Source organism: Zalophus californianus, chromosome 9 (genome assembly GCF_009762305.2).
Source record: "Zalophus californianus isolate mZalCal1 chromosome 9, mZalCal1.pri.v2, whole genome shotgun sequence".
Taxonomy (NCBI): Eukaryota; Metazoa; Chordata; class Mammalia; order Carnivora; family Otariidae; genus Zalophus; species Zalophus californianus.
In genome coordinates this window covers 54790753-54804303 of record NC_045603.1, presented here as the reverse complement: position 1 = coordinate 54804303, position 13551 = coordinate 54790753, and the positions used below count along the sequence as shown (strand labels likewise).

Below are 13551 nucleotides of genomic sequence, written 5' to 3'. Positions count from 1 at the left end.
TTTCCACATAGAATTACTTCTCTATGATATTGTTTTGTATTGTCCTGAAAAGAAATATTAGGAGGTAGGTAGTAAGGCTAGCCATAATTGTCTATCTCCATTTTTCCCATTTTTTTATACTTTCCATGTAAATTTAGTTCTAGTCTCTCCAAGAGAAAGGAAAATCTTAATTATTCTAAATGCACATACTTCTGTGGGATTCTAAATGATACAAGTGGTTCTCACTTTTAAAATGTGATGTCCAGAACATGTATATCCCCATTAGTGATATCAACTAAGGAAGACATTTGGGAAGCAACTTAATATTCTTGTAGTGCTTCCTCTGATGGATGTTTCCTAACACTGTTTGGAAGTGCTTTCAGAACTAGTTTCTACTCCACATTTAAAAATTCTTCAGCCTTAGGGTGCCTGGGTGGCTCATTTGGTTAAGCCTCGACTCTTGGTTTCAGCTTAAGTCACAATCTCAGGATCATGGGGTGAAGCCTTTTCTCCAGCTCCCCACTCTGTGAGGAATTTGCTGGAGATTCTTTCTTCCTTTCCAGCTTCTCTGCCCTGCCCCTCCTCTCTCTCAAATAAAAAAGATAAATCTTTAAAAAAAATAAAAATAAAAGTTCCTCAGCCTTTCCATTACACCTTATATTTGGCCCTCAATGATAATGCTATGCTTGAGCTTAGCATTATCTTCATTATGTTCAACTATTATCATAAAACTGAGTTCAGTCTCACAGGTAAGTTTTTCTGTCCTCAGTCTATTCATAGAATTGTTTTTGTGGCACAGAAGACAATTTTAGTGGAATAATTAAAAATGTTTTAGAAAAGCAAGATGACTATTTTGAAAGAGGAAACACTATTTTAGATGCATAATGCTAGTGCTGTAACTTAAGAATTATTCTCCTTACCTTATAGTTTGAATTCCCCTGTGGGTAGCAAGCATGAGTTGAATATCCATGAACACAATAACATATCCAGTTCATCCTTTCTATTTCATTTTATATATCAAATAAAAAGAGATCAGATATCCCGGCCCCCGCCCGGGCTGGAGGGAGACCCAGAGGGTCGGCCTTGGAAGTCCAGCCTCATTATTCCTTTCCCATTTACCTTCCCGAGGCCCCGGAGGAACCTTAATTTGGTAGCCCTGATTTGGGGTGTCCATAGCTCCCCCCCAAAAGCCTTCGGGGTGTATCTCAAGAAGGCCTAGCGAATCCCGACTTTGGTGGTGTCGCGAGACCCTTTTGCAAGCGGCGAGGCGAGGAAGAGGGCGCAAGAGAGGGCCAAATGTGTTCAGTAATTCCGATTTCTAATCCAAAAGCTAGATTTATCAGGACCGAAGTTTTGCAGAGTCCATTTGAGGCTATGGTGAACTAAATGGTAATGCTGGAGAAAGAGAAATACCTTTAAAGAGCCTGCGTTCTGATGAAGCTACCAACCCTATTTCCAGGGTCCTCAATGGCAACCAACAAATTGTAGACACTAATCTGAAGCAGACTGTAAAGGCCAGCACCTTTGGGAAAGCAGGAATTAAAACCAGGAATTTCATTCAGAAAAATAGTATGGACAAAAAGAATGGGAAATCTTATGAAAATAAATCTGGAGAGAACCAGTCTGTAGACAAGACCGATACAGTAGCAATTCCAAATGGTGTTGTAACAACTAATTCTGGCTATATTACTAATGGTTATATGGGCAAAGGAGCAGATAACGATGGTAGTGGATCTGAGAGTGGATCTACCACTCCCAAAAAAAGGAAAGCTAGGCGTAATAGTGCCAAGGGTTGTGAAAACCTTAATTTAGTTCAGGACAAAATAATGCAACAAGAGACCAGTGTCCCAACCTTAAAACAGGGACTTGAAACTTTCAAGCCTGACTACAGTGAACAAAAGGGAAATCGAGTAGATGGTTCGAAGCCCATTTGGAAATATGAAGCTGGGCCTGGAGGAACAAATCGAGGAAAACCTACTGTGGGTGATATGCTGCAGAAAAGCTCTGATACTAAACCTGGTGTGAGCAGCAAAAAGTCTGATGATCGGCCCAAAGGAAAGCATGCTTCTGCTGTTACCTCCAAAGAGGACTCATGGACCCTATTTAAACCACCACCAGTTTTTCCAGTGGACAATAGCAGTGCTAAAATAGTTCCTAAAATAAGTTATGCAAGCAAAGTTAAGGAAAACCTCAACAAAACTGTACAGAATTCTTCTGTGTCGCCATCTTCATCTTCATCCTCTTCATCATCTACTGGGGAAACTCAGACCCAGTCTTCAAGTCGGTTATCCCAGGTCCCTATGTCAGCGCTGAAATCTGTTTCTTCGGCCAACTTTTCTAATGGGCCTGTTTTAGCAGGGACTGATGCAAGTGTGTATTCTCCAGGGGGTCAGCCACTGCTAACTACTGCTGCTAATACTCTAACACCCATCTCTTCTGGGACTGATTCAGTTCTCCAGTACATGAGTCTGACTTCAGCAGCTGTTGAACAAATTAAATCTAGCCTTTTTATCTATCCTTCAAATATGCAAACTGTGCTGTTGAGCACGGCACAAGTGGATCTACCCTCTCAGACAGATCAGCAAAACCTGGGGGATATCTTCCAGAATCAGTGGGGTTTATCATTTATAAATGAGCCCAGTGCTGGCCCTGAGACTGTTATTGGGAAGTCATCAGATCATAAAGTGATGGAGGTGACATTTCAAGGGGAATATCCTGCCACTTTGGTTTCACAGGGTGCTGAAATAATCCCCTCAGGAACTGAGCATCCTGTGTTTCCCAAGGCTTATGAGCTGGAAAAACGGACTAGTCCTCAAGTTCTGGGTAGCATTCTAAAATCTGGGACTACTAGTGAGAGTGGAGCCTTATCCTTGGAACCCAGTCATATAGGTGACCTGCAAAAAGCAGACACCAGTAGTCAAGGTGCTTTAGTGTTTTTCTCAAAGGACTATGAGATAGAAAATCAAAATCCTCTGGCGTCTCCTACGAACACTTTGTTAGGCTCCGCCAAAGAACAGAGATACCAGAGAGGCCTAGAAAGAAATGATAGCTGGGGTTCTTTTGACCTGAGGGCTGCTATTGTATATCACACTAAAGAAATGGAATCTGTTTGGAATTTGCAGAAGCAAGATCCCAAAAGGATAATCACTTACAATGAAGCCATGGATAGTCCAGATCAATGAAGGACCAGACTGCCTATTTGTAACCTTTCTGCAGCATTAGAGCCACCGTTCATGGGGGACACAAGGCTTTTATGCTCCTAGATCTTCAACGCAGCAGAGGAACCATAAGTAGAATCACAGGATAATATATACAAATATATATATATATATACATATATATATATATAGTTATTTAAAAAAAAAGGCAACTGAAAGTAATTAGACTTCTTAAGGAATCAAATTTATTTCAAGAGACTACACATGGTTATTTAATCTCTGGTACTGAATAGTTTTTTTTTCTTTTTTCTTTTGTTAGTTTTTGTTTTTAAGTGTGAATGCAAGTGATTAATGAATACAGACTTATTAACAAGCGTGGTTCTAAAGTTCCTGCTGTCATCAACTTGGGCAACAAATGACCCACTAGAAAGGCAAATCCACTTAAAAGATCTCTGTATCTTGTTCTGTGACTAAAGTGATACACTAATCACGGGGAACCCAGAATGATTCACCATTTTCCCCCACTCCTCCCTTGATCTTTTGGTTATACTTTTGAGCCCTGCGAGAATGCTGGATAAATGCCTTGAAGTTTGCAGGGGTGTATTTTTTTCTTTTTTCTTTTTTTTTTTTTTTTTAGCGAATATGATTTGCATGTCTTGCCAGGAGTTAAGCAGCCTCTGTGGGGTGTTGGGGAAATATTTTCTTTCTTTTCCTTTTATTTTTTGTGGGGTGGGAATAGGGGAGGGCATTGAAGTTCTACAATTCTGGAATGGTGGTACATAGTTCACTTGGCTTTGGTTACATACTGGACTTTAACAAGTGAAGAATCCATGAGTGTCATTTAAGGAAAAGTTACAGAACAAACAATTGGCTTTAGATATTTAATATGGAAAAATATTCCTTTGCCCATATTTTAATGTAATTGTATAAGTGGGAGCAAAAATATATTCTGCTTTTCAACTGTAGGTGCTCCAGACTTGCTCTCTGTCACTAACACTAAATGTGCTGTTTTCCTTGTTCTTCATTGAACATCTAAAGAGAAACTTCTGTACCTTTCTGTAAATTCTCTTTTAATTTCTCAGAAATATCTAAAAGGGGAAGAAAATTTTCCATGAAAACTATAAAACTTTTCATGTTTTTAGCCAGTGAGGAGGTAATAAACCCTGACTATAGAAGGTGTGTTTTCATGCAAACTATACTTCTGAGCTTATTAGCTTCTAATTATATCTTAATAAATATATTTTATTACTAGAGCAAAATGGGTTTTTTAAGGAAAATAATGTGAAATTCTGGAAATTTTCTTTTGGGCAGAGAAGAGCATTAGCCCTGTCTTATCATCACATTGCCATCCTGTTGCACTGCAGCTTGTATATAGCATGCTAAAATAAATTTTTTTGTGTGTGTGCAGAAACTAAGGGTCCAATTTAAGATTGGGTGATGTTAGTGGCATAAAAACAAGTTCTCTGGCCTGACATAGCATCACATCACACACACAGAAATTAGTATATCCATGTATGTCAAATACAGGTTAAAATAGCAGGGCATTATATAGAGAGGTTTATTCTTCTAATAAAAGTAGACTGGATCCCCTGGGGTGTTTGGGGGAGAAGGTACACCTACTTTTGCTCAAACCCTTTGCTTAAGAAATGTCCAGTTTTGAGCGATTGTAGTATGGATGAGTTTTCTTGTTTTGTTGATTATTTGAGACTTTTAACAAGTAGTTTGTGAACGAAGCTGTTGGACTCAACATAGAGTAGAGAAAATATCTTTAGTCTGGATTTCTGCCCTGCTTAGATTTTAAAAGTATAAGCATGGATTGCCAATTCCACTTGATGTAAACAAAACTTTTTATACATTATATATATATATAATAACTTATTGTATTAGTCCAGGTTCAGAAACTTGTGGTAGGCCAGTTCCAGATAGTTTCATTTCACCTGTAAACTGTATCACTTTTACTGATACTGTAATTTTCAAATGTATAATATGTTTACAGATGTGCCCTGCATTTAGTCTGCCTTGTTCCTATTTTGATTTTTGTTGAGTCTCCTGCCTGCTTGCCAAAAGCTAGGATGCTTCAGGCCCATGTGCAATTGAAAGCAGAGGCATCCTTGAGCTTTAAAGCATTGAACAAACTGGAAAATGCAACATACCACATACTGAAGTGAAAGAAGTCTGTGTTTTTGTGTTTTTTTTTAAATAAAAATTTTCAAAAAGTTAAAAAAAAAGAGATCAGATAGTTATTTTGTTTTAAACTCCACAGTACTTTTACAAATGCTTTGTTGTAAGTGGAACTTATTTTATTTTTTTTAAGATTTTATTTTTTACTACAGAGAAAGTACACACGCGAGCAGGGTTGGAGGTGGGAAGGGGCAGAGGGAAAGGGAGAAGCAGGCTCCCCGCTGAGCAGGGAGCCCTGGGATCATGACCTGAGCTGAAGGCAGCCGCTTAACCAACTGAGCCACCCAGGCACACTGGAACCTATTAAATTGTATTAGCTCAAAGGTATATTCCATAAAAAAGATCTTATTGAAGTTGTTATCCTGGATAACTACACTAGGTTTTTGTTGTTGTTGTTGTTGTGTGTGTGTTAATAGGACACTTCTCAGTTTTTGTTTATGGCTTTATAATTCTTACCATTGTTTATGAGAAGATTTACTAAGCCAAGTAAATATCTTCTCTTGTTCATAGTTACTTACTTGGAAATATATAGTATTTTATTCTGTCTGTGCATTTATACTGTTAGTATAAGTGACAGTTTTCCTTGTCACAAAATAATAAAATATAAGGAATACCAAAAAAATGCAGTGATAATTAAAATACAAAAGTCTTTTTTTACGCTTATGATTTTCTTTTTTATCATATTATTTCCATTCAGTTTTTTGTGATAAAAGGTAATGAATTTTGAATTTCCCTCAAATATTAAATGTTTTAAAGTAATCTCATTTCATATATATTCTGTGCTGTTCTGAAATGTGAAACCCATGATATTTATTCAAAGTGAAGATTTATACTAAAGTAAGTATATCTCTGCTCACTTACCGTGTGTTTAGTCTTTCAAGTTCCCAGGCACTGCAAATCAGTATGCATCTCACACTATGAGAGTGCAGAATGAAGCCAGCATTCTGCCATTGAGGAAAAACAAAACAAAACAAAAAAAGATTTCCTCATTTTAAGATACTATCTTAAAGAAACTTCCATGGGTCTGAGAAATTTATTTTTTAAAATAAGGATTATACCTTCACATATTAAGATAAACTGAAGTAATAGTTATTGAGATATATTATTTTTTAATTCATGATTATCATTATTAGGTTACAAATCCAAATGCTTAACACTATAGAGGAGCCTAAGGCCTGAAGCCTGGAATTTTGTCTTTCAGTCAAGCACGTTATATCACATTATGAAAATTTGGCAGATATTTTCAGAGATTAAAAATGTGAATAACTTTCCTTATTCTTTTAAGTTCTTTTGATTTGCCCGATATAGAAAATACATCCATAATGGTTTTTTTCCAAGTAAATAAAATATTTAACATTATTTTAGGAAATCAACTTCTTTGGGATTTATTGGTACAGATAATATTGGTTTGCATGAAATCTCATAGTATTATTTGCTTGGAAAATAAACCTATTAATCTAATAAAAAGTTCCTAGTTTCACATTGATAGATGATCATTACTTTAATTAGATCCAACTAAATGTAGTTGGAGCATAATTTCAACTGTAATGTTCTTTTTATTTATTAAAAAACACAAAATCTAATTACTTCTGTAAAATTTATGTGTTATATAAAGGACTTGGCATATAGATTGAGCCTTTTTCCTTTTTGGACTTTAACTTATGATCACATGTATCCATGAGACCATTGGAACATGTTTACTGTTACTACTTTCCTCACTGGAAATACTTTATTATTAGCCTGAGCATCATCCATAATAAATTGGGTTCAACTTTCTTTCCACAGGTAATTTCAGTCATTTCCAAATATCCATCTCTCAAAATGTTGAAGGGTTATTTAGGAAAAAATGCAGTTAAAGTGAACAGAAACTTTGTTTAGGAAGCAAACCATGTATGTTCAAAGCGTGTGTGTGTGTGTGTGTGTGTGTGTGTGTGTGTGTGTGTGTGGAGGAGGAGGAGAAGGGATGGATGAAGAGAGGGAGATGGATGGGAGAGAAAAGAAACATAAATCTCTTACTTTTCCTCTCTCTGGCACATTATTTGTTTCTAGAAACAACTTGAGGGGTTAAATGCACTAACATAGTATTGGATTTGAGGGGTGCCTGGGTGGCTTAGCTGGTTAAGCATCTGCCTTTGGCTCATGTCATGATCTCAGGGTCCTGGGATCAAGCCCCGCATCAGGCTCCCTGCTTGGCAGGGAGTCTGCTTCTCCTTTTCCCTCTGCCCCTCCCCACTGCTCATGCTTTCTCTCTCTCAAATAAAAATAAAATCTTTAAAAAAATAAAATAGTACTGGATTTGGGAAAATAAATATGGTTTTAGAGAGATCCTGGTTTGTAGTCAAGAAAAAATGGTGTCAAGGGGCGCCTGGGTGGCTCAGTAGGTTAAGCGACTGCCTTTGGCTCAGGTCATGATCCTGGAGTCCCAGGATCGAGTCCCACATCAGGCTCTCTGCTCGGCAGGGAGTCTGCTTCTCCCTCTAACCCTCCCCCCCTCATGCTCTCTCTCTCTCATTCTCTCTCTTTCTCTCTCAAATAAATAAATAAAATCTTTAAAAAAAAAAAGGTGCCATATATTTTCACTCTCTGGTCTGGAAAAGCAGTGTAGATCAATCTTTTGTTCCTGAGTTATATATATATATAGATATGGTCTGAACTTTTTTTAATGTACTGTAAATGCATGTAAAATATTGACATAAACCTTTTCACTTCACTTAGCAAATTTATAGATTATTATAGCATAGAAAATATTCTAATCATAAAGCTGAAAGAGGAAAAGTTACTATAGGCTGTTTCCTATCTTTTAAAAAGACATGGCAGACAAAAACCCATTTCAGACAGAGAAAGACAAATACTCTAAGATCTCACTTATATGCGGAATCTGAAAAACAAAACAAAAAACTCACAGAAACAAAGAGCGGTTTGGTGTTGCCAAATGTGGGGCGTAGGTGTTGAGTGAAATGGGTGAAGATAGCAAAAGGTATAAATTTTAGTTATAAAATAAGTCAGTCCTAGGGGTGTAATGTGGGTGACTATGGTTAATAATACTGTTTGTATATTTGGAAGTTGCTTAGAGAGTAAATCTTACAAGTTCTCAAGTGGCGCCTGGGTGGCTCAGTCGTTAAGCATCTGCCTTCGGCTCAGGTCATGATCCCGGGGTCCTGGGATCAAGCCCTGTATCGGGCTCTCTGCTCTGTGGGAAGCCTGCTTCTCCCCCCTACACTCCCCCTGCTTGTGTTCCCTCTCTTGCTGTGTCTCTCTCTGTCAAATAAATAAATAAAATCTTTAAAAAAAAAGTTCTCATCACAAGGGAAAAAATCTGTGTGGTGACAGATTTTAAGTAGACTTATTGTGGGGATCATTTTATAATATATACATATATTGAATCACTATGTTGTACCCCTAAAACTATCATAATGTTACATGTCAATTATATCTCAATACAAAAAAGACAAAGAGAAAGTCATAGCTATTAAATGGTTGTTCCAGTTTTGCTACCTTTTTCAGGTATCACTTATATAGTTGATTTGTTTTTTTAAATAAAGATGCCACAAGCTCCCAATACATATAGGTAACTTGAGAAAGTGTTGAAAAAGACAAGTTGGAATATTTGACTGTATTTTGATAGTGAAAACGATTTATCTTTGACTTGTGACCTGTCTGCATCCTAGTAACGTCCTACTCAAGAAAGTCCTATGTTTCTGAAAGTGCCATGTATAAGCAGCTCAGGAAGCACTTGGCAACTTCTAGAATTGTCAAATCTCAAGACTCAGTCTAAAAGTACTAAATTAGAAGAAGACTTTAAGATCCTCAGGTGATTTATAGGTAATTAGACTTTGTAAGAACCATTGCATTAGAGAAACAGTGATTTCTAGAAAAGATTGAGATAAACCTTAAGTTCAGTACAAATGATAACCTTGGTTTTAGTAAATGGTTTCTCTTGCCTATTGTACAAACTGATCTCAAATCATAATCATTTTTAATGTAATTACTCATAAAATTTGAGTTTTGTTGTCCAGACCATATTATCTAATGAAAACACCACTTCTGGTTTTAAAGAAGAGACTTGCCAGCTCTTTACTTCAATTAAATGAAAATCAAAGTCTTGGACTTAAGCCATGGGGATTCAGTTAGACATAATATGTTTAATAATTCTCTGTATAATTCTGGAAAACTATCAGGATACAGGTTTGGTGAAATTAAGTGACTTCTTAGTAAAACGTATTTCAGTATATTGTAGTGTATATATTTCAGTTTAGCAAGATGACGAATATATGCCCTGTGCTTTATAACATCCAGTATTCAAGTATTTAAGAAGAGCAAGAAAGAATAAAAAAGACCCCAAAAAACCCATAATAAATGAGCACATTTAGGCTATTTTTTGCTCTTGTAAATTGTGAAAATCCCTCCTGAGAATGCCATAATTTCTGGCAGATTGTCATTTCTTTTGGTTATTATTACTTGCAGTAAGTTAACAGAAGCTAATATATTTCTAGGAGATGCAAAGAAGACTGAGAAGTATAAAATAAAACCTTTTATCAGTGTGATGCACCTACAGTGTCAAGTGTAAGGAACAGCCTGATTAGTAGAAGCTGCTTATCTCTAAACCTGCTCTATGCTCAACCTTGCCAACACAGAGCCAGATAAGAAGGGCTGCCAGTGGAAATCAGCCAAAGAACTGCCGCCAAGTTCAGTCTATTGTTTCCTACTGGAAATGTCTCCTTACTTATTGCATAGATATCTAGTACACATGATGACTCTACATGAGCAGTAATACAAAAAGAACAAAAATAGCGTTAGCTTACCCAGCAGAGAAACTGAAAAAGGAACAAAAGGTGACATGCCATGCAGGCACATAATATATGATGTTTATTGGCCTGTGCATAAAGTTGGCTCTTATTAACCAGATGTATGTTCTTCACACTATACTTCTTTGGCTTAAATTATCTTATGAGGAGCTTGGAGTACATCACTGGTTCTTAGCTCTGGATACACATTAGATTTATCTGAAGAACTTTAAAAAATACCCTATCTTACTCCAAATCAAATAAAAGACTCTGTGAAAGGATAACCCAGGCAAAGATTTTTATTTATTAAGCTCCCTGGATGCTCCTATGTATAACAAGGTATTAGAAACACTGAGTGATATAATCACTTAAATCTTTTACACATTTAATTTTCCATACTTCCTAGGAGAGCTCCATCTCCTTCAGTTTTCCCCATCCTCTTTGTTTCTCTGCATAAGTACTCTATATATAGAGTGAAGAATAAAAAATCTGAGATACTATTTTAGTGACAAGTTTTATAAATAAATTTCTTCATATGCATGTGACTCCATAGCTACAGACTCAGGTAAACCATGTCAGGAAAAGCTATTTCATATGGGAAATAAAATAACTGGGGACATAGGGTACAACTAATATATTCTGGGTAATACTCCATCTATCCTGCAATCATAGTCTTTTTAACCCAAGATGTTCCGACAAGAAGACTTAGAGTAAAATCCTCAATGAAAGCATTATGCTTGATTAGATCCAGGCTCTGATTCAACTATTAAGATTTACTAGAATTTATTATAATAAGCACTCCTAGGCATACCTTGGGGAATTTTCCAACTATTCCCTAATAAGAAATGAGCACATGGGATTTTATGGCATTTCTTATAGTACATGAAGTGGTTGGAAGAATTTAACTTCAATATGGATTCCGGTTTTAAGTTCTATAATGAAGGCAAGCTAAGTAAATGCTGAGCAGTTTTTAGAAAATAGCTATTAAAATGGTTGAAAACTATGTTATCAAATATAACCAAAAATATATACCCATAAGTCAAAATACTGAAGTACATATTTCCTAGATTTAATTACTAAAAAGCCTGGAAACAATGACCAACTCAGTAGCAATGAGCACATTATGGCAAATAAATTGTGGTCTTTAAATTGTATTTTCCACTGAAAGGAAATAAGACACTATGAAGAAATGGCTGATTAAGTGGGGACAGAAATGTTCAGGAAGAGCTCAGAATATCTTGACGTTACAACAAAACAAGAAATCTCTTAAATTACTAAATTATGACAAAAGAACTCAGGTGCCAATGAGGACAAATTATGATAGCAATTTGTGAACTGATGAGAATAATTACCCTAAGAACTAAAATGAATAAAATATTTTTGAGACATAGTTCATAATTACAACAAAAAGCAAATACATACATCCATATATACCTAACCCAAACCTCAGTTATACCTTTTGAGGTTGCTAAGGAGCAACTCGTTTTAAAACTGATGAATTAACGGTCCTCCCAATTCCCAGAAGATAGTGATAATTTTTAAGAAGAGGACTCTTGTTTTATAGTCAGTAATTATTAATAAGGCAAAAATTTTAAAAGTGGTATCAAAAAAGAAATGAAGTAATAGAAAAATACTAATTTCCTAGCATATTCTTGATGGGCTAATGGGGGGCAGTCATCAATTTTATTTGATAGATGTGAAGAGGGCAAATAGGGCTATGGATTGCTGTCATTGCTCTAGGCTTGTGACCTTAGTCCAGTCACTAAACTCTTCTTTGTGAAATAAAGGGTTTAAATTAGATTTTCTTGATCATGATCAGCACTGAACATTTACAATAGAATGAAAGATGGATAGATGGTTAGAAAGATAGAAGTGGCAAAGGTTGAAATTGAACTTAGATTTGTTTGCCTAACCCATTGTACCGAAAACTAATATAATGCCTTTTAATGCTATTCCTAAATTTAAGTTAGCCATGATCAAAGACAGAAAGAACAATTTGTTGTTTGCAGTCCATATTTTAAAATATTCCAGCTGCCACCACTATTTACAAACTCCTTCCCCCATGACAGAGTGTTCAGTTTAGATTTAAACATTTCTCTCAGTGATCTTTCAACGATAATATCGGAGTATCTTGTTCATTGGTATAAGTGTACAGTATCTTCAAGGTAGTAAGTTAGAGTTGAAAGATGATGACCATGTTTCATGCCTACAAACTTAAGTCATTTCTTTCTACACTTTTGTGGTTACACCAAAGAAAGCAGAGGACCTCTACAGTTTGCATCAGGTGCTTTCTCTTTCGTCATGTTTATCCTCAGGTATATAACCTTTAATGTGCAATTGTTGAGATGGAAGCCTAGTCCATCTAAACTATACTACTCCAGCCTATATTTTAGAGGAGTTGTGTCCATTTTTTCTGGAAATAATTATAGAGTAAAAAGAAGAGAAAACATAAATGAAATAACCAATAAACTTTTTCCAGGGACCTTTAGGAGTCTGAATATAATCTGGAGAGCAATAATTATTCTGATTGAGTCTGTAAACTTCTATATTTCTTTGCTGTTATTAGAAGAAAGTGTATTTAGTGTTATTAATGATATTTCATGTTAATGTAACCTTAGGCTCTTTTCCAGAATTATGCTTTATCAAAGAATCTACTTTAATGTCAATTTCCTCCTTCTAAAATACAACTTTCTTCATGTTACCTGTGATCTAACTTTTTTAAAGATTTATTTATTTGAGAGAGAGAAAGAGAAGTGGGGAGGGGCAGAAGGAAAAGGAGAGAGAAACTCAAGCAGACTCTGCACTGAGCATGGAGCCCAACACAGGGCTCAATGACCTGAGCCTAAACCAAGAGTCGGATGCTCAACTGACTGTGACATCCAGGCACCCTGTGATCTAACTTTTTAAACCTTTCCTTCTAAAATGTTGCATTTGCTGTTCTCTCTCTTAGAACACTCTTCCCAGATTGTCCTGGAGCTAGTGACTTCTCATCATTCAAGCCTTTGTTGACTGCTAACATTTAGCAATTTCTTTCATATTTCTCTGATTTATTACTTTATAGTATTAAAATTACTCAAAGATCATCATGTTAATTTATTTTTTGTTCAGAATCATTGTAAGCTTGAAGGTTTTTGGTTTTTTTTCAGTTTCAAGTTTTTATTTGAATTCCAGTTAGTTAACATACAGTGTAATATTAGTTTCAGGAGTAGAGTTTAGTGATTCATCACTTACATATAACACCCAGTGCCATCACAAGCACTCTCCTTAATAACCATCAGCCATCTAGCCCATTCCCTGCCCACCTGCCCTCCAGCCACCTAGTTTGTTCTCTATAGTTAAGATTATGTTTTATGGTTTGCTTCTCTCTTTCCACCCCCCATGTTCATTTGTTTTGTTTCTTAATTCCTACATACGTTAATTTATTTTGATAGCATGTTGTCTGTATTACT

The 13551-nt window shown here is 36.0% G+C and overlaps 1 protein-coding gene across 1 annotated transcript; it reads left to right on the top strand.

Moving 5' to 3' along the window:
* The first annotated feature begins 661 nt into the window (after positions 1–661).
* On the top strand, positions 662–3299 carry LOC113922376 (nuclear fragile X mental retardation-interacting protein 2-like). The gene is made up of 2 exons (XM_035729309.1): positions 662–728; positions 1351–3299. Exons 1-2 carry the CDS (start codon positions 662–664, stop codon positions 3159–3161), a joined length of 1878 nt encoding a protein of 625 aa, XP_035585202.1. The 3' UTR covers positions 3162–3299.
* The last annotated feature ends 10252 nt before the right edge of the window (positions 3300–13551 follow it).

Bases quoted from the DNA above. Each gene is read 5' to 3' on its own strand.
- LOC113922376 (XM_035729309.1), top strand. From the start codon at position 662: ATGCTTGAGCTTAGCATTATCTTCATTATGTTCAACTATTATCATAAA. The intron at 729-1,350 runs GTAAGTTTTTCT...AGTCCATTTGAG, and splicing joins AACTGAGTTCAGTCTCACAG to GCTATGGTGAACTAAATGGT.